We start from the raw sequence: 24,607 nt of genomic DNA, 5'->3' as shown, positions 1-24,607 counted from the left end.
TCTCCTTCTGTCATTTTAGGCAGTGGAGGTCCGCAGTAGGACTTCTCTATTGTGTTCCATGTACGTTTCCCAAATTTGTTTGAATACTGTGATGTTGTTTCTTAAATTATATGTTATTTTTTCCATTGGAATACATTTATTCATTTCTATATACCATTGTTGTATTCTCAGGCTATCTTCTAATTTCCAGGTTGACATAATACATTTTTTTGCTACAGCTAAGGCTATCATAATAAATCTTTTTTGTGCTCCATCCAAATCGAGTCCAAGTTCTTTACTTCTTATATTACTTAGAAGAAAGATGTCTGGATAAACCTACCATGATTGATGTAACTTTTAAAGAATGGTATAGATTAAGCATTAAATGTGGTAAAGATTTATTTGTCGAGGGGAGTCTCGCTTCCTTTGAAAAACTTTCAGTTAAATACCATCTACCAAATACTCAGCTTTTTTTTAACAATCTCAATTAGATACATTTCCTAAGAGGACTGATAAGAATTTAATTGATGTAATTTTTAATTTACAACTGTTCTATAATGGTTCAATATCTAACATTTATGATATGTTGTTGGGAATAAGAGATAATATATAAAAAAAGGCCTGGGAACAGCACCTTTAGCTTTCAATTCCTGAAGAAACTTGGAATGTTATTTTCAAATTAGTTAATATCTCTTCTTTATGTGCCCACCACTCTCTCCTACAATTTAAATAGTCCATAGAGATCACATGTCCCAAGTCAAATTATCTCATTTTTATGCAGATGTATCACTGTTGTGATAAATGTACCAATGGAGATGCTTCATTAATTCAAATGTTCTGGACATAGAGTGTTGAGAAATATAGAAAAATCGGATTATCCAAAATCCTTCCTTATCCAAAAATAAATTCAGATAAATGAGAATATCCAAAACAATCAGAAATCCCAATTTATCTGATTTTTTTAGGAGCTAAACTGACCTCACAGGAGGAAAAAAATCACTTGACATTAAATTAGAATGACAATTGTCCTAGATTCAGGTAAATCCCTTCCCTTTCTCTTTCTATTTCTTCTTTACCTTCCTATATTGATTTTTCTCTCCAACTTTCCCTCTCAAACCACATGCAACTGTCTCCTAGCTGCAAGTGGTCCGAAGAATCCCTTGTCCTGGCATCATCAAGGAGAGCAACTTCCTGGGCAGAAGCAGGACCTCGAGCTCAGTGACATTACCTCCCATTCCCTCAATCCTTCCCTCCCTCCTCTCTTCTGACTTTTTTCCCCTCCCTCAATCTTCAGCACATTGAAGCTCCCAACGCTGACTCCAAACCCCCTCCTTGGCCTACTAGTGCACCCACACACCGGGCTCCCCCATTGTGCATGTGTGGTATGCCTAGGGGCGGGTTCAGAGTCAGAACTCAAAGATCAGGAGCTACAGTGACTGGGGAGACAGGAGCCTGCCAACTCACCAGTGAGTGTTCCACCAGCCTGGAAAGCCTACCCGGGGAACAGCAGCAGTTGTGGGGATGTGTCAGGGATCAGCGGTGGTGGTGGTTGGGAGGTGCAGTCCCGACCATTTCGTATAATCCGAATTGCACTGTATTTCAAACTTTCTCTGCACTTTTTGTAGTTAATTTTAAACCTAATCCTTTAACTGCTTTATCTGGTCTTGTTGGAGAAAATGACACAACTTTAATGACATCTGAGCTGCATGTATTAGCTTTTATTTCTCTAATGGCTAGGCAGGCAGGGTTAATCAGATGGAGGGACCTTACCTTGCCTAATCATGCTCAATGGTTTCGTGACATCATGTCATGTTTAAATTTAGAGAAGATTAGATGTGTAATTTCCAATTTGAATTCAAATTTTCAAACACTGTGGGGACGCTTTTTGAATCACTTTCAAAATCTTTAATTTGTTATAAAGGTACAAATCTTTGATTTGTTATAAAGGTAGAAATGTAGAGTAATGAGGTAATTTATCACTCTGCTAAGAATTTTGCCTTTTTTGGACAAACTGCTTCTTTCTTGGTAGTGGGTTTAGATTTTCTTTTTATTATAATAAAATAATAAAATATTTATACAATATAATCTGTTTGATTAAAATGGGGGTACCTTGGATGAAATTATAATATTTAAGTGTTATGTACTTTTTTGACTGTATATTTGGATGTGAAATTTCAATGTTCATAAAAATATTGAAGAAAGAAAGAAAAGAACAAGATAAAAGCAACCTTTTGCCATCATTGCATGCCACTAAAATTGGAAGAACTACATGTTAGCCATCTGTCTCAAACTGAATGTTATCATTATTAATCTCCAATATCCATTAACTTTCTTTCTTCCCTTGCCTATCTGTTTCCTTTCCTTCAGCTCCACATCCCCTTCCTTCTCCTGTCAGACAGTAACATTTTGCCTTCTACCCTCTCCCCATCAATACTCATCTTTTACCCTCCTACCTGTATCCACCTCTTACCTGTTAACCTGTGCTCCTCCCCCTTCCTTTCATTCCACATCTCGTCACCTAACCTCATTCCCCCACCTCTTTATTCAGACATCAACACATTTTTCCACATTCTGAAATACTGATTGCCGTTTACTTCCTATGGATGTTGCATGACCTGTTAAGTTTCTCTGCCACTTTTGTATCTTGCTTGTTTATCCCCATTTACCCTTCTGGAGTGCTTTTCCCAGAGAAATCAGTATAGTATGTGTTACAAAGAGAGAGAAGACAATGGTCTAAAGGATGACACACCTAAAAATAAGACATTCCATAAAAACAGTAACTTTACAAAAAGGCAATATTTTGTTGCCAATCAGCTGGTTCTAATTTATTCTTAACTTTTACTTTCAAAAACCTTGTATCATTGTTGTACAAGGTGGATAAATCCCCAGGGTTTGACAAGGGCATATGGACAAGGAAAAAAAAAATCAGCTAATATTTTTGTATCTTCCTTAACTAAGGGCGAGATCTTAGAAGACTGGATGAGAGCTATTTATGAAGGAATGCAAGGACAAGCCAGGGAACTACAATTTGGTAAGCCTAGCATCAAGAGTTGAATAATAACTGGAGTGGACTCTGACACTCAGGATCATCTGCATTTGGAAAGGCAAGAAATTATGAGGGATGCTCGGCATAACTTTGTTCATGAAAAATAGTGTCTCATGATTTTGATTTGAGATTTTTTTTAAGAGCTGACCAAGAGGACTGATGAGGGTCAGGTGATCGACATGTCTCCATGACTTTTAGCAATGCTTTTGTCAAGGTCTTGCAAGTTCAGCTGGTCCAGAAGATGTCGTCGAATAGGATCAAGGCTGAGTTAATCAGAGATATAAAATGTGCTTTGTGGAAGGAGAAGAGGGGATTGGTAGAGGGTTATTTCTCAGCTTAGAGGCCTTCACCCAGTGATGTACCATGTGAATCAGTACTGGGTCCTCTGTCAAACAATCTGGGTCAAAATATAAGTGGTATAATTGGTATATTCGTGCACGATACCAAACTTGGTGGACTGGTGGACTGTGAAGAATGTTGTTTTAAGGTTACAGCAAGAAACCAGTCAACTGGGAAAGTGGGCACATGATTGGATTTCAACTCAGATGTGAAGTAATTCATTTAAGAATTTAAATCAGGGCAGAGCCCTGAGAAACCTTAAAAGTAGACAGACCTTTGGGTACAAGTACATACTTCTTTAAAGTGGCAACACAAGTAGACAGGGTTGTGAAGAAGGGTGAATTGTATGCTTGCCTTCATTAGACAGGGCATTGAGCACAAGATTTGGGACATTATGTTACCACTGCATCAAATGTCAGTGAGGTTTGGAGTATTATGTGAATTCCAGAGTCAACATTCCACAGGAAAGATTTTATTCAGCTTGAGAGGGTGCAGATAGGTTCACAAGCATGCTATCAGAACTGGAAGGCTTGAATTAAAAGGGGGAATAAACTGGATAGGTGAAGTGCCAGTTAATGAAGAAATCGAAGGTTGTGTAGTTAACCAGGAATTATGGCTTTTATTAATATAAACTCTGTAGCACAATAATGAATAATAATGGGTGCATACACAGTTATAGCAAAGGGGAGTATCTTAAGTGGTAGAGATAATACACGTCCAATGTCAGTAGAGCACACTAAGTATAACAAAAGACTGACAGCATGACACAGATTCATCACAATAGGGTGGGACTGTGTTCCCTGGAATGAGGGAAGCAGAGGAAAGATATTATGGAGTCCCATAATATCATGTGGTTTTCAATAAGCTGAATAGTCACTGCCGGGATAGGGGACGATAAACCTAAAGGGCATAGGTTATGGTGAATGCGGAAACACTTAACAGGGAACTGAAGGGGACATTGTTCACACAGAGCGTAGTGTTGAATGGAAAGAGTTGATAGAGGAAGAGGTAGAGGTAGGTACAATTCCAACATTCAAAAGACTTTTGGATAAGTTCTTGGATAAGAAAGTTTTGATGTAGCATGAGCTCAGAATGGCCACTTGGTCAGCATGGACAAGTTGGGCTAAAGAGTCTGTTGCTGTTCTGCCTTACTCTCTGATTCTATCTCAAATACAAACTCTACACAGACATTTGGAGGATGAGCATGGGGTAATAAGACCAAATTAATTGTAGCTGAAATATATCTGAAAAAAAAAGGATACACTTATGAAGAATTATTAAAGAAACAGAGTCGGTGGCATGGCTAGCACAATTCTGTTGCAGTGCCAGGGATCAGGACTGCGGTTTGAATCTATCTCTATCTGTAAGGAGTTTATGTGTTTTTCCCATGTCTGCCTGGGTTTTCCCCGGAGGCTCCGGCTTCCTCCCACCCTTCAAAACATACAAGGATTGTAGGTCAATTGGTTGTAATTGGGCGGCATGGGGTCGTGGGCTGGAAGGACCTGTTACTGTGCAGTATGTCTAAATTTTAAATTAATTCAAATCAGTAAAAGATTACTGACCTGAAATATTAATCCCATTTTTCTGATTCTGCCTGACTTGCTGAGTATTTCCATATTACCCAATTTATTTATGATTCATGACTGATTTCTGGTACTTTAGAAATGCTGCATTCTGTTGACTTGAGCATTCTGGAATGTTGCTCTCTATCTTCAGGAAGAACAGTGATGACTCATGGATTAGTATTTTGCTTGTACCTGTGCATGTGCATCATAATGGCAAATAGGACTGTTGATCCTAATACTAATACTCAGGTTGGTGAAGTGGGAAAAACTGATGGCAGAGGTCATTCTAATAGTTAGGATTGGCTTTTATAATCCTTATATCAGATGTCTGATTCACTAGTGTAGTGCTAGATTCTCAAAGTCACAGCCAGATAGACATGCCAAAGCAACCAGAGAACATCAGTGACCTAATGGCAGACAGAGAATGTCCTGCATAGAGCCCACTGAGGTTCCTACTGTGTTGTACCAGTCCAACTTCAATTGAAAATTTTGAATCTGAATTAAATGATTATATTCTGCAGCATGCAATTTGTTTGTTTAGGCATTAACATGGCTCAACCATAGAATGTGGCAAACATAGCAAGAGAGGCAAAATAATGTCTCAGATCCTGATTTTTTTTTTTCACATTTCCTTTCCAACACAGGAGGAGGGCATTGGGTCCATCGAGACTTTCCTGCCTCTTCCAGCAACCCCATGAATCTTGTTTCCCTAATTATTTGCCTGTTATTGATTCTCTCTCCTTTACCAGCTTATCAGCTACCCACTGATACTGCGTCCATAAGAGGGGGATTCACAATAGCCAATTAACCTTCCAATCAGCACTTTGGGTCTGTAGCTGTAAAACTGCAGCAATCTCTGAAATGTCACTTGTGCTGGATATGGTTCTTGTAATGTTAAGTTTATATTTGCAAAAGAACACTTATCAGTCTGCAATCTAATTTGACAAAAGAACTGTCACTTTAACTGGACCAATACTTCTGGTCACAAAGCCAATCAGCTGGTAAGAATCCAGAAGTACTCCAGACTCAGACTGTTTCAGGGTCACCAACTACACCCAGGGTTTAACTACCAATATAGTTTTGATTCTGGAATGAAACATGAACGTCTGTGGATTCTGTGATTGTAGTACAAACACAGAAATTCTGGAGGAACTCAACAGGTCCGCAGGAGGAAAAGGTATATAGAGTATAACTGATGTGTCAGGCCTGAGCTTTGATTCTGCCTGCTCAGGTAATTTCCATAGTTGCTTCTCAGTTCAACACTTCACAGTGTGAAGTGATAAACTCCATGGGTCGAGCAGCGTATGTGTGCACCAGGTTCAAGCAGGGAAATCTCTTGCATGTTCATAATGAGGTGGTTCGGTGATGTTGAATTTCATATGTTGCACCTTCTCTGAACTCTGCTCAATGCCAAATAAATCCTGTGAAGATCAAAATTCTCGCACCACTCTTACTGTAAAATTTATGTTTCTCTCCTGTAAAAATCTTGCAACGAATAGCAAATGTTGCTTTTTCTTTGTTAATTACATGCTACACCTTTTATGCTTCATGTATGAAGACATTCAATTGTCTTTTTCTCATCCTATTTTGCAGTTGCTCCCTATTTAAAAAGAAATAACAATGTGGTGACCTCGCATTTATCCACATCACATTTCCTCTGCACCTTCTCTTTCCTTTACCATATCATTTTCCAGCTCTGCTGTCTATCTTGTTTCATACTGTACATGTCTCTTGATGCTCAAAGAGTTCAAATTAATTTGTCAAACTTAATTTTCCTTTCTTCAAACCACACTGTTGAATTGTATTACAATTTTCTCTTGATCCTGATGTTACTTTTGAAAATAATGAATTTCATCAGCTGCCATGCCACTGATGTCAGGCTATCTGGCCAATTGGTTCTGCTTTCTGTATCTCTCCTTTTCCTCAGACAATTCCACAATTTACCAGTTTTTTTCTAAATCTGTAGGAATATTTACAGAATATTGTAACACGACAGTCGAAGCAGACCTTAGAACATTTTTCTCACAGGGTCTGTTTCTAACAGATTAAATCTATGTTGAGAATGATAAAATGTCTTCTTGCTTGCCTATTACAATTTTAATACCATCTTATTTTTTATCTAGTTTTTCACACCACATTTGCAAACTCAATTTTTGTATCTCTGTGATAAATATCAATTATATTTCAGGCACTAATTTCAAATTTAAATTTCTGAGTATGATTCTTAACTCTGAAATTATTCCTGCTTCATGACATCAATGCCTGTTGCCTTGATGCTGTTGTTTTGGGAAACTCTTCTAAATATAGACTACACATACTTTCTCACTATTCAGCAGTTTGGTTTGTGCAGTCCATATGAAGTTGATGAAGATTGCTCTTAATTGTTGTGGCACCTTTCTCTTGCCATTGCCAATTATTTCTTGATTTATACTCCGTAGAGCTACATTTAGGAGCATTATTTTGGAGACAAGTTGAATATTTAGCTTGGTCTCCTTTTACAGGATAATTTCTAATGCCTATAGTAATTTTGTATTTCATTGTCACTTCCACAAAAATGCTGGGAAAACTTAGCAAGTCACATAGCAATCTTTATGTAGCGAAGGAAAGATACAGGTTTATAGCCAATGTTTCAGGTCTGAGCCCTTCATCAAGGTATGAGCAGGTGGCTGCATGGTGTAGGTGCATGCATAACATTTCCTGTGGTCACAGGAGTTAATACCAAGAGGATGATTAGTAGCAAGAGATAAGTGGACAAGGGAGACACAGAGAGAGCATTCCCTGAGGAAGGCAGATAGGGGAGGAGAGGAGAAAAATGTGTCTGGTCATGGGGTTCTGTTCTAGATAACCAAGATTGATGGATGAGGAGGGTGTTGGGGTGGTCGGTAAGGACAAGGGGAATCCTGTCCTTGTTGCATCAAGGGGCAGAAGGATTTAGGTCAGATGTGTGGTAAATGAAGGAGAAATGGGTCAGGGCTGAGCTGATGGAGGTAGAGGGGAAGCTGTGTTTTTTTTACATCTAGGATGATATCTATTTAGAGAGCTATACCCTCCCCATATAACTTCAGCTTTTTTTTGTGCCCTCCGAGCAATGGACATTAGTCTTCGCTCCATTAATTATATCTTGAAGAGGTGGTGCCTCTTTAAGAGGAAGTGGCCTCCAATTCAAATCCACCTATAACCTTGCCTGTGGACCTGTGCTCCTCCCTCACCCTTTCTTTCACATACTTGGCTACTTTTGCTCATACCTTGATGAAGTGCTCAGGCCAAAACATTGGTTCTGTATTCTTTATCTTTGCTACATACAGAACGCTGCATGACTTGTTGAGTTTCTCCAGTAATTTTTTTTTGTGTGTAAACTACAGTATCTGCAGACTTTCTTGTTCAATAACATTTAACATCTTTTCATTTCTGCACACCTCATTCACAGCAGAATATTTAATTCCTAATTTTGCTCACTATGCCTCAGTTACTTCTGATGGCCATGAGATCATTTCCATTTATTTATCTTTATTTTGCCATCAAATCATCATTGAATTCAGTTTGTCTTTGCTGAAATGAGACAGTTACTGTTCCTCATCCCTGGTGCAGAACTCATTTTACCCACAACAATCTCTTATTTTGGAATATTTTCCTCTACTAGATCCATTAGTTCAAATAGAACTTCCAAAGATGTTCAGTTGATTGTCACCAAGACAAACAATGGTTTTATTTTCCAAATAAAAAATGTACAATTCATCTGAGATGGTTCATAATGCAATTAAGTTATGTTGCTGTGTATTAAAGGCTAAATGCATTCAGAACAAATTGATTTGATATCAACCCTTTTGATAAGAAATTTTCTTACATTTTATAACATGATTAATGCAGTCAAATTCGAAACGGAAACCTTTTGTGCTCAAGTCATTTGGTATTAATTCAGGAGTTATGCATAATTAAATTATGGAATTTGTATTCAATTTCTGCTTTCTTAATCAGGAGTTACATCTCTGGTCATTTTGACGACAGAGGTTTTTCTGCTAACTGACTGGCAAAAGTTTAAGTGTTTGCAGGACTCAAAATGCCCCCTGGAATTGCCTTTATTTCTTTCCACTTTAGTGTTGTACCCACCAATCTAAAGGTTCTTTTAAGCTCCCACATTTAAAATGTCTGCAAGAAAATTTTGCAATATGAGAACATTTGAACGTTTTAAGTCTTCAGCATCTTTTACATAATACTAATTAATGCAAGGTGTATTTTTGTGAATGAGCTTTGAAAATGTGGTGACATTTGCAATTTCAAGTTGGTTAAAAAGTCTTGTCATAAAATGTTACCAGGAAGAAATCACATCAGAATGGCAAAAAATAAGACTGATGCATCAATCGCTCCAGGTGAATCTTTGATGTTTGAAAATGCCAGCGTATCTGGTATTTCAAATGAACAACTTGCTGACTTGGACAATATCTCAGCAATTTCAATATTAGTGTATCACTGCAATGGATGAAGAGTGGATAGTAAAGTTATAAAGATGAGTTGCATCGAGGGCCCATTTTGTAAAAAATGAAGTCTCTGAAAGTTTGTATTTACCGACTCTTACTGCTGCTGTCAGGATCTGTAGGAAAGCAAATAGGAAGATCGATGGAGGGAGGTCAATGTGACCCCATGAAGGAGGGATTCAGAGATTGTGCAGCTTCCCCATGTTAACACAAATGTTACAGATCCCACCAACTCCACAGAGGAATGTAAATGTGGAGACAAACTGTCTGTTCTTGGTGCAACATCAAATAGTGATAAGGCAGGATATTCCACCCTCAATTTACAGGCCCTGTTGGAGGGAGCACTGGCAGGCACGGAGCTCACCCTGTCTGCTTGGCTCAGCCCTGATACAGATTTGACTGCACATTGGGGGAAAATATATAGGATTGCTTCTGATCATGCATACACGCATCATAATCTACACAATCAGGGAGAACTATCTTCATCTACTTGCAAGTTCAAGATCAATTGAAATAAATGTGCTTCTGTTTGACCTAAAGAATGGGCAGTGTGAGTGGCCATTTCCTCCACAAAAATAGGACATAATGAACAGAATGATAGAAGGAGACTCAGGTAAACATTGATCTTTAGTGGTATATCCTATATTCCAAAAGATTCCAAAGCTGAAACATTCGACATTCTTCAATAAATTTGGCATGCCAATTTGTTAATAAAATGATTTCTCTCCCAAAGTGATTCCATTGGCCTAAAATGTTGACTGCCTTCTTTACTTTTTATTTAGATGCTGCATAACTTGTTGTGCAGCAGACCCCAGACCCCAGCATCTGCAGAAGTTCTTGTTCACCTCCATTTTCCGTAAACATGTTCTCCTTTCAGTTATCCCATTGCTGCGATCCATTAAGAAGATCACATTATCCTCCATAAATTAATTTTAATGACAGGTAGGCATGAACATTAAACAAGAGTGTCCCTGCGTAAAGGTTAAAACCTTGTGTTTTGGATTTTTGTTAATTTAATGACTATCCCTTTAAGGATAAATTGTTTTTGTAATGTTACTATAGTTACTATGACATCATATGTTGTAATACCCGGGTGAATGGAGAGTTTGCGTTCAGTCTTCGAAGAACCATGGAGGAGACGTAAGCATTGAAATAGTTTTCTTTGAATTTGTCGTCTTATCATTTTATTAGGTTTAATCATTTCTTATATCATTATGTCTTTAAATATAAATCAAATGCTTTGTTCATTCATCATTTGAAATTCTCAATGCGGTTATGCAAATGTTATATGCTTATATCAACAAATTAAAGGCTACAGAAAGCTGTAATTATGAAGCTTGGTGTACTGGAGTGATGCGATTGTAATTTGGAATATCAAAGCTTATGTTTCTTAGTAGATGACATATTTTGAAATTGTGCAATAGGAAGGATGTGGAAAGTGTCATCTACACCCTGCTTCTCATGAGTCCAAAAAGGAAAAAATAAATCAACTTGCCTAAGGGGTATTCTGAGTTTCTGAATCTTTATATACCTGGATGTTAGATGTCTGAGATGCAGTGGAATCTTGATGTTTGTGCAAAGGCTAGTATGCAGATAAAAAATAAATATGAAAACTAACAGAGTTCAAGTTAATTGATACAAAAGTAAAGAGATCATGCTTCAGGTAGAAAGAGTATCACTGACACCATACCTGGTGTACTGGATACATCACTGCACTCCTGAATTATAGACAGTTGTTAGTTGTTAGCTCAATGAAAGCATGTCTAAGGAAGTGTAGAAGGTTTGGCAGAACATTGCATTGGCTAGGCTTTTATACGCTGCAGTTAGAACAGGAAAAGGAAGAAAATGAAGCATTTAAGATCCTCAGGTACCTTTGTCAGGTTTCTGTGAAGAGGATATTTCCTTTCTTGGGAAAACAAGGCATCATTGTTTCACAAAAAACAAACAAAGCACCCATTAAATAGAGATGCAAAATATTTTCTTTCACAGCATTATGTGTGGTTTGAACTTACTAGCTCAAAGGGCAATAAAAACAGTGCCTGTCCATGCGTTTGATATAGAGGTAGATACTGTAGATACATGATCACAAGAAGTGGATGGGATTGTAGAGATTACAATCAAATTGACCATGATTATATTCAAAAGTGGGGTAGAATTGAAAGGCTGGGCAAGCTTTTACTCCCATGATGACATTGCCCTTCACCTCCTTACTCATCTTGAGTTAAAATTAATTGAAAGTGAGTGAGAGATTGGACCTGATAGGAATAGTCTAAAAGTTGGTTTAGACTCAAATGCCTGAACATGAGGAAATATGGAAAAATTGTTGACTAGACTCAGTGATAGTATAGCATGTGATTAACATGTATAAATTTGCATCTTACCAGTTCAGTTGTCAATCTAGAAATTATAATTATTCACATGACATTTTGCTGGTTAAGTAATTTGAGATATTTTAAGTGGCCATATGTCTGATTTCAAATGCTGCCCCCACTGTCACATGGAGAATACATCTTGCTATAATTCATACATTCAGATACTAATTCTGCAAGCTTGGCATATGCACAACACCTGATAAGGAGTCACTTATGCAATCACAGTGATTTTCAAGGAATGAGCCATATTACCGTCCATATTTCCTGCCTTGGATGCAGAGGGCTAGAGAGACATTGGCCTCAAATGTCATCATCCTTCCTTGGGGGCTATTGTAAGGTTTTCAGCAGGTCAAGTGTATTTGAAAAATTCTAAATGTCTTTCATGGACTTAAATACTGAAAAAAAATTATTGCAAAAAGATGGAATTCCAAAACGTACTGAAGCTTGAGTGGTCGTTAGCAAGTCATTCCTTGTGGAACTGAGAGTACCAGTCAGTTTGAGTCAGCCCGATATATTGGTTGTCCTTCAGTTCGAAAAAGACAAGTTGTTGTGCGGTTCCTCTGTAGACACAAAGGTGATTCTGCAATCCCAGTCTGGAAGTGCAGAGTCTAATACAATGGAAGCACTGGAAGGTCATTGATGTAATAACTGTGCCTGCTGCTTTGTGACACCGTTCAATATTTTCCATCAGTTTTTGTCAGTGCCTGTCTTCAAAACTAGTGTAGGCTTCATACCACAAGGCTCTCCAGCAGGTTCTGTCAGCAGAAGCAGTTTCTAGTTCTCTTGGCGTAGCGTCGGGTTTCCTTCACAGGATCTTTATGGTGCTTGCAGGTCTCTCTCCAGTTCAACATAGAGCAGCTGGCGAGGCATACAGAAGTCATTCGGTCTGATGACGGGTCTCACCCTCCGCGTCTGGGCTCTGATGATCAGGGACTCAATGCTGGTGGACTTCATGCCACCCAAGACCTCCAGGATGGAGACACAGTCTTGCCAACAGATGCCAAGGATGGAATGGAGGTTACATATATGAAATTTCCCTAGTTGTGTGAGGTTTTAAATTTTGATGGAATATATAGGTTGGCACAACTTTGAGGGCTGAAGGGCCTGTACTGTGCTGTAGTGCTCTATGTTCCATGAAATGAGTGTGATTAAAAAAAAGTTTTATTATGATATGAACATTGGCCAGGTGGTTTCCAAAGAGGAACTGTAAGTTAGTAAATTATATCAATAATATGGTCAGTTAGGATGAAAATTTAATCTGGAGGTAAACAAGAGAAGGGGAATATAAAATAGATAGAAGAATATGTCTGGAGGAACACAAGGTCCTTGCAGTATCTGAATGCAGGATATGACAAAAGGTGTTTAGAATTGGGAAGCTTTCTTCATTAATCAAGAATGTAACAGGAGAGAGCTCAAAATATAATTTAATCCATCTCTGTTGGCCACAATGTTCCTTTTGCTTATAATTCTAGTCACTGCATTACAGTAAAGATGCTATTTTAGTGGAAGGGGTGAAGAGAAGATTTACATGGATTTTGTCAGGGCTAGAAACTTTTAATTGTGAGGAAAGATTGGCTGAGCTGGCACTGTTCACTTTGGAACAAAGATGACTGAGGGAAAACTTTATTCATGTGTTGGATCTAAGAAAGAGCAAAAAGGATGGGCAAATTACTCCTTGCCAAAGGTTCAAAAAGCAGAAAAGCCATTCAATTGAAATAATTGTCACAAGATTGGAGAAAGGACAAAGATATTTATCAATCAGAGTACAGAAGAGTTCTGGAAATTCATAGATGTTAGAGAGAAAAGCCCTTAACACATTTAAAAAAAAATCCTTTGTTCATTGCAGTGCGATGGACTTAGTTGTGGTCAATGCGATTATGCTGGGTAATTCTTTATTGATTGGGTTGAGCTTGCTGGACTGAACAGCTCCCTTTTTAATGCACATTTTCTTTGATATTATGACTCTCCAATTCCTTTGGAGTCTCAGTCCAAACGTACAAATGGAATGTTTTCTAATTAAGTCAGCTGTAGCTGCCATATGAATATGATGCTTCAAAATAAATGGACTCTGAACATCATTGTCTCAGTAGCCTGTCCGTTATTTTTGTTTGTGTGGTAAACTTTGACTATCTCTATGGCATTGCATATCTACTTACTTCCCCATCAAAATGTCAATAATTCTGGCAGCCCTGGTATAAAGAGCAATTTATTGAGTCTCTGGTAAGTCCTGACTGATATCTTTCATTGTCGATACTGACCATGCATTCATTGGCAATTCTATGGCAGAGAAGTAATATATAGGCAGGTCAAAATAACAGGGCAATACTTGTTTGAATGTTATGCACACAATGATAAGCAGTGCTTTTGAGATATGTGCACATGTTGAATTTACTTTCAGGTCAGTCAGGAATTTTGACTGCATTCAAACAAGGAGAAACAACCATCTAGTAAATAAAAGCATGAGTGACATCCTTAGTCAATATATCAAAGAGCTATTTACTAACATCTCTATCACATACAAAACATTCAAACGTGCATTTATTTTTGAGTCTGTTCGTTTTGTTCAAATACAAGATTTCTGCATTAAGAAATTAAAATAAATCCTAAAGGATATACTAGATGCCATTAAATAGATGCTGAAGCTTCAGGGCAGCAATTAATTTAATGTGTGACTTAAATGTATTCTTATGTTAATAATATACAAAAGTGCTGGAGAAATTCAGCAGGTCCCATAGCGTTCATAGCAGGCAAAGAATTATAGCCAACATTTCCAGCATGTGTTATTCTAGTTCCACTGAATAGGGCATTCATTAACACTTTAAACTCTGACAAATGAGGAAGGGAACAAACCTGCATGAAAATCTATTCCAACAGTAAGTGAAGTTCCAGATATGGGCAGCAAGGCTTCTGATCGATCATTGGGTTCAAGTGGTATCCCTCGGATTTCTTCATGAACCGAAAACATCAGGAAAGATCCAAAACCTGATAAATAAATGTCCCCCTGTTATTTTCTCCAAGGATGTAAATAAAAGAGTTATTGATTTAATTGTCTTTACTTGGACAATATTGCATTCAACATCAGATCTAAATGGACCTGAACTGATATGAAATAACATTCAGGCAGAAACAGTTCAAAGCATGAATTGAAGGTATTTATTTAATTTGCCTTTTAACCTAATGATATGTGATGTGATATCATTATATCACAAAGATAAGCGTATACAGAGCCGTTGTCATACCCACACTCCTGTTCGGCTCCGAATCATGGGTCCTCTACCGGCACCACCTACGGCTCCTAGAACGCTTCCACCAGCGTTGTCTCCGCTCCATCCTCAACATCCATTGGAGCGCTCACACCCCTAACGTCGAGGTACTCGAGATGGCAGAGGTCGACAGCATCGAGTCCACGCTGCTGAAGATCCAGCTGCGCTGGATGGGTCACGTCTCCAGAATGGAGGACCATCGCCTTCCCAAGATCGTATTATATGGCGAGCTCTCCACTGGCCACCGTGACAGAGGTGCACCAAAGAAAAGGTACAAGGACTGCCTAAAGAAATCTCTTGGTGCCTGCCACATTGACCACCGCCAGTGGGCTGATAACGCCTCAAACCGTGCATCTTGGCGCCTCACAGTTTGGCGGGCAGCAGCCTCCTTTGAAGAAGACCGCAGAGCCCACCTCACTGACAAAAGGCAAAGGAGGAAAAACCCAACACCCAACCCCAACCAACCAATTTTCCCTTGCAACCGCTGCAATCGTGTCTGCCTGTCCCGCATCGGACTGGTCAGCCACAAACGAGCCTGCAGCTGACGTGGACTTTTTACCCCCTCCATAAATCTTCGTCCGCGAAGCCAAGCCAAAGAATGTGATGTGATGCAATGTGCTTCACCTTGACCATGGGTTTGAATCTATTGTTTTTTATTGGTCAAGGAGAAGAAACAGTTTATTTTCATAGAGCTCTATCTAATAACCAGCCAACCTGCAAAAGCAGTCTGTTCCATGAGTACAAGTAGAAAATCTAACCCAGTGATATAGTCACTGAAATGTTATCTGTGGCATATAAATCAAGACAGATCCCACAAAGAGTGTATCACTAGATATTCTTTTAAATGTATCCCCTATAATATCAACATTCAGAATGTTTTCATTGCTGTTATATTTTCAGAATGTAAAGACACAATAAAAAGGAGAAAAATGTACCTACTAAAATATCTCTTCCTGGAAACTAACAGAAGTGAAAATATTTCACTCTGACAAATATTTTAATGCAAGCAATTTAAATTTAAAAAAAAATGCCTGTTTAGAATTGATTCTCTGGTGAAGTAAATATACCTACCTGAATACCAGGACTAGATTTTTTCTGCAATATTTATGATGAACTTCATCTACCTGCACACTACATATTTTAAAGGCTACCTCTCTACATGTATATTTAAGAAATGTACAGCTTGTTATTCTACACTTCCTGCTGGGAATGTAAATGTGTGAACTTATTTGTGGTGGCAGAGACCTATCTTTCCATTGGGTGGTCAAAATAGTTGGCTGTTCAAAATTGCAAAGATGAATAGCACCAAACATTCATACGCAATTCAAACCACTCTCAGACTGGTTTGACTCGACTGCCACAAGTAAAAGCATACTTGAACCTCACCAAACAGAAGCACACTTGTTTCACACAAGTGAGGGTAGCACCTACCTTCACATGACATTTTGTCTCTTTGAAGTCGATAGCCCACAGTGCACTTGCATGCCATTCTTGTTTCTGAGACTGGCAGACAGAGCTGGGAGCAACCACCATTGTTAACACTGCACAGATTTGTACCTAAATGGAGAATATAAAATCAGTTCTCAAGAGTTTACAACCACTTCAGTTAGATAACATCTACATGAATAATGAGCCTTCTCTTGACTGTTCAGTGATCTGCATCAAAATGATGTAAATAACTGGATTTAAAGAAAATTCTTCCATGCAAAAGCTCAGAAAAGCCTAATTTGTTAGAATAATGGAAACGTTAAATCAAACCATCAGCCCATCGTTAAAATTTATGATAATTGTCCTTGCGTAGTTATGCTCATTTTACAGCATGTGGTCCTTCTTCCTCACAATATAAATTGTTGCAGAGGTAAAAATGCCTAATTCTCATCAGATGCATAAAAATAGAGCAAATTGGTGCAGTGTATAAAATTGGTGGATATCATTCAATATAACTACCCTATCTGTGCCAACTTTCAAGTTCTGCCAAAAATTGTTTATTTTGGAGTTAATTTTAATTTATTTATGTAGACATACAGCATGGTGACAGGCCCTTTTGGCCCACTAGCCTGTACAGCCCAATGACACCCAATTAACCTACAGCTCCTGGTATGTTTTTGAAAGGTGGGAGGAAACAGGAGCACTCAGAGGAATCCCACACAGACAGGAGGAGAATGTACAAACTCCTTACAGACAGCACAGGATTCAAACCTCAGGCCCGATCACTAGTGAGGAAACAGCTAACCATTACACTCACTGAGCCGCTCTCTGTTAAGTCCCTGTTTAAAAAAAAAATCTCCATGTGATCCACAATAGCAGGTCATTAAGTTGCTGAAAGAAATCATTATGTCCTGCAATAAATTCAGATTTTCATCATACATCATATTTGCCAAACTAGGGGCAGTTCTAACAGTTCAACTTGAGCAGAGGAACAATTTGAATTTTATCTACAATTGGCACAGATGATAAAAGAAAATTGTTAGATAAAACTTAGCTCACAATAATGTAACTCCATCTTTTAAGTTTGTGGTAATTTTTGGTCTTTGCCCTGCTGTTCGATTGTCTTAGCATTGCATTCTATGTAGTGACACATCCTTTCACCTGAGGCAGAATTAATTGATTTCTTATATCTAGGGCCATGCAATAAGTTCAGCTGTAAAATTTCTTCTTTGCTTTATCCTAAATAATTCTGTTTCCTATCAACAACATTTTGAAATAATCCTTCCTTTAAATAAATGATTAAAATAAATGTTTGGAAAATAACTAAAATAATTCTTTGACAATCCAGCGTACTTGGGACTTACGAGATGCTGAACTGCCAGATTTTCCAGACTTCTGTCTGCAATTAATATTCTCACATGCTTGCAGTTCACTTTTCTTTTTAAAACATATTGGACAGCAATACACTAAATTTTCCAATGAAGGTATAGAATAATTTGAACACAGAATGGAAATTCTAAATGTAAGAGGGTTTACAGGACCCTGGGAAATGGGGCATACTTCATTGTAAAAGGCAAATTGATTTTAAAGAGAGCACAAGAAACAGGGCCTGTTAAGAAGTGTGTGGGAAATGGAAGCCCTGTAAATGTAAAAGGAGCTTGAGAAAGAAGGCTCTAGTGAGTTCTGAGTGTAGGAACCAGCACATAGTGAATCAGGAGTCATGAAAAACAAGTCAGAAGCAGGTAAAATAAATTTCATGCTAATTTAGTAAAAAAAGGGACTGGAAAATTCTTTTTTGATTCTATAAAAATAAGGAAGTATCCATTCCTCAGCTCCTAATTAAATGTGTGAAGAGACTTGCACTAAACACTGATTCCAGAGCTCCACCACTTACAAAATGTTGAGGTTGATAAAATTTAAAATTGCTCTCTACTTTTTTATTTTCTAATTGTTTCGACCTTCCCAGCCTTTCAAGCTCATTTTATTCCCCATGAGAAACATACAATATTTTTTCCATCATAGAAGTGGCTAATTTCCATCTCTTCAAATTGTACACCTTCTCAAAGCCCAAAACAAAAGAAAAGCCTTACTCAGCGCAATTAAACATGTTATCACTCCAATGTCCCTCCAAATAGATACTATAACTTCTGGATCTCCCATCAAGGGTTTTCAAAATAAAGCAAAGTGCATATTTCTCACAAAAATAGCAGTCACGTAACATTCATTCATTAAACTAAGAATACATCCACCAAACTAGCCCATTGTAAAATATTTAAAGTTCATTGATGTATGATCATTGTTATGGCTAGGCTTGATACCATCAAACCATAAGGCCATAAGATTTAGGCCCATCGAGTCCGCTCTGCCATTCCATCGTAAACCTGATACATTCAGCCCCACTCTCCTGCTTTCTCCCCTAAACCATTGATACCTGACAATTCAGATACCTATCAATTTCTGCTTTAAATACACTCAATGACCTGTCCTCCTTAGCTGCCCATGGCAGCAAATTCCAGAAAATCACCACTCTCAGGCGAAATAAGTTTCTCCGGTTCTCTGATTTAAAAGGGTGCCTTCAATCCTGATTTTGTGCCCTCTTGTCCTTGACTCCTCTACATCTAGGCCTTTCAGCATTCAAAATCCTTCTGTGAGGTCGCCCCTCATTCTTCTGAAATCCAAGACATATAGTCCATTTATAATGTAACATATACAAAATTATTTAACTTATGTCCATTATAACCCAGAAAGAGTCACCACTTTATCCAGTGCCCCCTTCACAGAAACCTACAGCACCTGGTTTCCTAGGCAGTCTCCCCTCCAAGTACTGACCAGGCCAGAACCAGCCTAGCTTCCAAGAACAGAAAATATCAGGCATATTCAGGCTATTAACCATGAACAGTAAGTACCAGAAAGGGGTCATTCCTTTCTCTTCAGGATGTATTTCCATTTACCACTTACTTCAGTTTCTAACTTACTGGACAAAGACATGAGGTTCCTTTCATACACTTGGCACAGAACTCAATGCTATTCCGTTCTGAAGTGCAAATATTGGCCAAGAAATTTGTTGCTCCTCAGTAGAGACAAATAGGTGATGGAGCTACAAGATTATCCTGTATTATGCTTTTGAATTTCATTTTAATTTGGAGGCAGAGTAGAACAAAGTGACTATGAACCATTTTGGCCTCTATTAACCAGCGATGAATTTTTAGATAGATATTATTGCATATATAGTTCTCATCAAATAATTCTTATGGTTTCCAAAATAAATGAATGAGACCTTTCAGAATTCTACTCCTGTGTCGTCTGTGTTCTTTTTCTTATGAACATTGATAGATCTTCCTCAGTTTAGATGCCAAACAGGTTCAATTTTGTCAGATAAAAGCTGAACCAAAAAAAAAATCCTTGTTATACTCCAGGCTTCAGGCAAAACTTCTGAATTTTGGAGTTAATTGTTTATTGAATAACTCACTGGAGCATCCTGTCCCTATGGAAACAATTTGTGCTTGCTGCAGCATCTGTGGTGTAAACATTCCCTTTGGCTTCCAATACACTGTAGCAGGAACTCAGCAGGTCAGGCAGATCTATGCGGAGAAAGGAAGTGTCGATGTTTTGGGTTGAGATCCTGAATTGGGACTGGTAGTAGAGTGGAAAAGTAGCCAAACGGGAGGGGTGAGACAAAATTTGGCAGGTCATAGGTGGAAAGGGAGGGTTGAAGGATGACAGGCCAATTGGAAATTGAATGTTGAATTCTACAATTAAAATTAACTCATCCTCTCTCTCTCTTTCTGATTCACTTCTGGTCTTCCCATTTTTGTTTGCTTTCCCATCACCACCCATCCAGGCTCCCATCATCCATTTTTAGCCCTTCTCCCACCTGATTCCATCTGCCCACCAACAACACATTTCACGACCAGATCACCTTGCCATCTGGTTTCTTCTGCCCTTCAGCGCTCCCTAATTATTTCCATTTTCACCTCCCTTACTTATCAGTTACCCACACTGGTATCCTTTGGGTTTGCTCCCATCACCCTCTAGCCATTTCCACCATCCCCCCTCACTGTCTCCCATCCCTCCCAGTTCCATCTGTCTGTTATCCTTGATCCTCCATAGGCCCTTTCTCACCCTTTCCATTCCCCTCTTTATACCAGCAACCTTCCCTCTCCAATCTGAGTTGTGATGCGGGGTCTTGACCTGAAACATCAATAATTACTTCCCCTCCCCCCCCCCCCCACCCCCTCAAAATCAACCTGTTGAGTTTTTTCAGCTTGTTTTATTTTGGCTCAGATTCCAGCATCTGCAGTTTCTTGTGTAGTCATAATCCTTGGCTTGCTTCTTACCTTGTTGAGTCTCTTTTCCATAGACTTTCATATGGAGTACAGTTGCAATGTTTTTCCTGAGGATAATGGGCTCTGAACCATCCTTTTTGTTGCAGATTCCAATCCATCCAGATGCCTGATCAGCCCACCAGAGTTTGTTTCCTTCAAAAACAATTGTCACCTCTTTATAGAATTCCTTTCAATCCATATCCTAAGTTAATATTTTTGTTTCTAATGTAGAATTATTGTAATTTAAGCCATTTTATTACAGTATTTTAGCATCTATTAATCAGTTACCAACAATTCTAGCTTTAAAATTTCACCCATTTCAAATACCTCTAAGGTCTCAAGTTTTCCTAACATTGATCAAATCCAGATTTTTATGTTCCAAGATATCTGAGCTTGCATCAAAACAAACCTGATGGAAATAGTTGGCACATCATTGCATCAACAGTTATCTCATGTGATACACGTCTTCAATGCAATTCACATTCAAAGATGTCAAAAATATGCCATGTTTTAAAATTAATTTGCATCATTTTTCAAAAATAAGTAACAATTATATTGTAGCATTTGAGGATTTGTATAGCTATAAAGTTTCATTTTATTGACTAAGTATATTCAGGTCAAATAGATGAACATCAAATTAAAAATGTATCTGCAATATAAAGTTATTTCTGTAAGACTGTTTCTTAAAATAAATTAATAAACTTTACAAGATTACAAGTAATATATTAATACATCATATTTTTTCATAATAATTATGCAGGTGTAAACTTCAAATATGTGACTTCTAAACAGAATTCTTATTTATTGTTTGATGGAATTAAAGAAACTCGTTAAATCATGTAATTACCATGCCAAAAAAAAGAGCATCATGTTATGACAACACCAGTGACATAGGTTCAAATCTGGTGGTGTTTGAACCTTTTCCCCGTGACCTGTGTGGATGTTCTCTGGGTGCTCCAGTTTCCTCCTATCCTCCAAAACTGCAGGGGTCATATGGGTTATTGGGTGTGCAAGCACAACACAGATTTCATGTACCAGAATGGCTTACTAGTGTACTGTATCATTAAAATTAAAGACCAAATGATGAGTGAATGAGTCCTCTATTTTGTGTTTGTTATGTAACTCTTCTATTCTTGTTTTCTTAAAAGATTAGGCATTTGAATTACCTGTTTATTTTTCTCATTTTAATCTTCTTAATTCTCGACAAAAGATCAAGAATCATTATGGAAATCTTATTTGATGAGGCCCACTGCTTGGAATATCCAAGCTACTGTGTGGCTTATTTAGCTGGTCCAAATGTATAGGTAAAATTTGGGTGAGCCTTTGGATATTGGTGGGATCCAGTCAGCTAAAATATTAATAAACCACATAGTGCGGTGCTCTGGAGTGGAACTTTATACTCAGTCAAAAATATTAGGATTTTCAAGGGCTTTTAAAAATATTTGGACATTCAGAAAAAAAATATTGTTTAAAAATTTTAAATTTAAATATAAAAGCAAAAAAAAACTAATTGACAAATCATTAAAATGAAATAAATATTGGTTATTTAAAACAAAAACACTTCCCTCTCTGCTCCCCAGGCCATGAATGCCATTCATATGTATGGAGGGGTCCTATCTGAAATGAGATCTCATGAATGATGCCTTGCAGGAATGGACTCCACCACTGTATTCCCCAAGAGTGGAGTAAAATAATGTGAGAAAGAGGAAAAGTTTTGGGAAGATCTAAACCAGGTATTAAATAAAATCACAAAAAAACCCCAAAAAATCCAGAGATCTTTCTTCTAAGTAATATAAGAAGTAAAGAACTTGGAGTCGATTTGGATGCAGCACAAAAAAAGATTTATTATGATAGCCTTAGCTGTAGCAAAAAAATGTATTCTGTCAACCTGGAAATTAGAAGATACTTTGAGAATACAGCAATGGTACATAGAAATGAATAAATGTATTCTATTGGAAAAAAAAACGTAATTTGAAAAATAACATCACAGTATTTGAACAAATTTGGGAACCGTACATGGAACACAACAGAGAAGTCCTACCGCGGACCTCCACCGCCTAAAATAACAGAAGGAGAAGAAGACGAAATGAACTGACCCAGTATGTAAAAGTAGAAGACACAAATTTCTTGTTTATTTTCATTGTGTGATGACATTGTTTAATGGGTTTAATGTATCATACATATATGTTGAACGTTGAGTGAGTGGGGAGAGGGGATGAAGGAGGGGGGGAAGGGAGGGGGAAAAGGGGAGAAAATGACACTGTGTATATTCAAGAGGGAAATGTTTGTGTGTATTTTGGTCAGAATGGTTCATAGTGTGAAAATAAATAAATAAATAAATAGATAGATGATGGAGCATAGTGATAGATAGAGCCAGCAGGATTTCAACCATCAATTCTGGAAACATTTCAAATCTTTTAGGCTCAATGTTAGTATCTATATTCAGCCAAGATTGATGAATTGTTTAGAAAGAAATTCTTTGCTCTTCCCACTTCCCCCTTAAATTGTCTGAATCATTTTCTTTTTCATCAATATGATATTTCTATTTTCTACCAAGCTACTTCGGCAGTTTCTCAGAGATTGCCAATTTAGTGATAATTAGTGTCCTATTACATGGACTTAAGCCCCTTTGGAATTAGGTCAAACTCATTACACTTTTTAACCCTCATGCCAGTCAGAGACATCAGATTTCCATTGCTCCTGCCTGGGCTGGATCTGTGTATATATTTTTGAAGTGAACATATAATACTTTAGAAGATTGCACTTATGTATTTTAATGCCCTGGATTAACATTGATTTCAAAACTTCAAAAAAATCAGATTATCCTATGGTATACAGCCATGATTAAGGAAATAATTCTTAAATCATTGATATATCTCAGTACGATGTATAGATTCCTTGCAATAGACACACATATACTGGAGTTGTTTAGTGCTCGATTCTGAAATTCATTTCCAATAAGTCACAGTGAATGCATTGCACAATATGCAAAAATAGTGCAAGTGATGTGGAAAATAATTCTGGACCTTCCTCCAAACTAATTTATTTCTTCTAAATAGTACATAGAAATAATAGAAGTGCAAACATGATAAACAGGTATATATGATACAACAATAAAGAATTTAGGAACAATTTTAACAGGTTAGGATTTATTTCCTGTATGGATAGAAGATTAATGTCTCCTGATATATTTAAAAACATATATAGATTGAACAGAGTGGATACTGAAAGTCTTGTTGCTTGGGGGAATATCAAAAAATAATTTTGTTAAGTTCAAGATATTTACAGATGAGGCAAAAAGGATAAATTTCATCACTCAGTAATTGATTAGCATATTGAAGCAAAGATACCTTCAAAGGAAAACAAGATGTGGGAAGGGGCATAGAAAGAAACACAGCCAAAATATTTGGTCAGGCATGTAGTATAATATAATTTAAAGGTGAAGACCAATTAGGTTGAATGGTCTACTTCTGTACAATTTTACACAAATTAAGACAGTTTTTGTTGAATCATTAGCTTGTTTGAATATTATCTTTGCAGTTTTAGAATAGTTCAAGAATATGCATTTATTAATCAATATCATTACATTTTGAAACTGTTCAAATTCTTATTTTGCATAAATTGTGAGAGCCATCCAAATGATCTCTTAGCAAATATTCATGGTTTAGGTAACTGGTGAAGAAATGTGTAACTGTTAATCTGGAGAGATTCGTGCACCAGTTTCGATATATAATTTACCAGGTAATTATCCTTCTGCAAAAGTAGTTCTGAATAAATTTTGAAGTCATGTTCATACACCATCCAATTTCATTTGTTAT

General features: G+C 37.5%; 1 protein-coding gene across 14 annotated transcripts in view; it reads right to left on the bottom strand.

The window, feature by feature from the left end:
* The window catches only part of LOC138761991 (low-density lipoprotein receptor-related protein 1-like), a 1,165,126-nt gene that overhangs the window by 427,281 nt on the left and 713,238 nt on the right, over positions 1-24,607 (bottom strand). For all 14 annotated transcript variants that reach the window (XR_011356692.1, XM_069935089.1, XM_069935091.1 and 11 more), the window contains 3 exons: positions 20,802-20,942; positions 16,468-16,593; positions 14,624-14,755 (listed from right to left, as the gene is read on the bottom strand). Coding sequence is in view for 13 of the 14 variants with exons in the window: in XM_069935089.1 (XP_069791190.1) it covers positions 14,624-14,755; positions 16,468-16,593; positions 20,802-20,942 (399 nt within the window). In the remaining variant the exon portion in view is untranslated. The remainder of the gene's footprint in view (positions 1-14,623; positions 14,756-16,467; positions 16,594-20,801; positions 20,943-24,607) is intronic.

This window comes from Narcine bancroftii, chromosome 4, assembly GCF_036971445.1.
Source record: "Narcine bancroftii isolate sNarBan1 chromosome 4, sNarBan1.hap1, whole genome shotgun sequence".
Taxonomy (NCBI): Eukaryota; Metazoa; Chordata; class Chondrichthyes; order Torpediniformes; family Narcinidae; genus Narcine; species Narcine bancroftii.
This window is presented reverse-complemented; position numbering and strand designations above follow the sequence as displayed.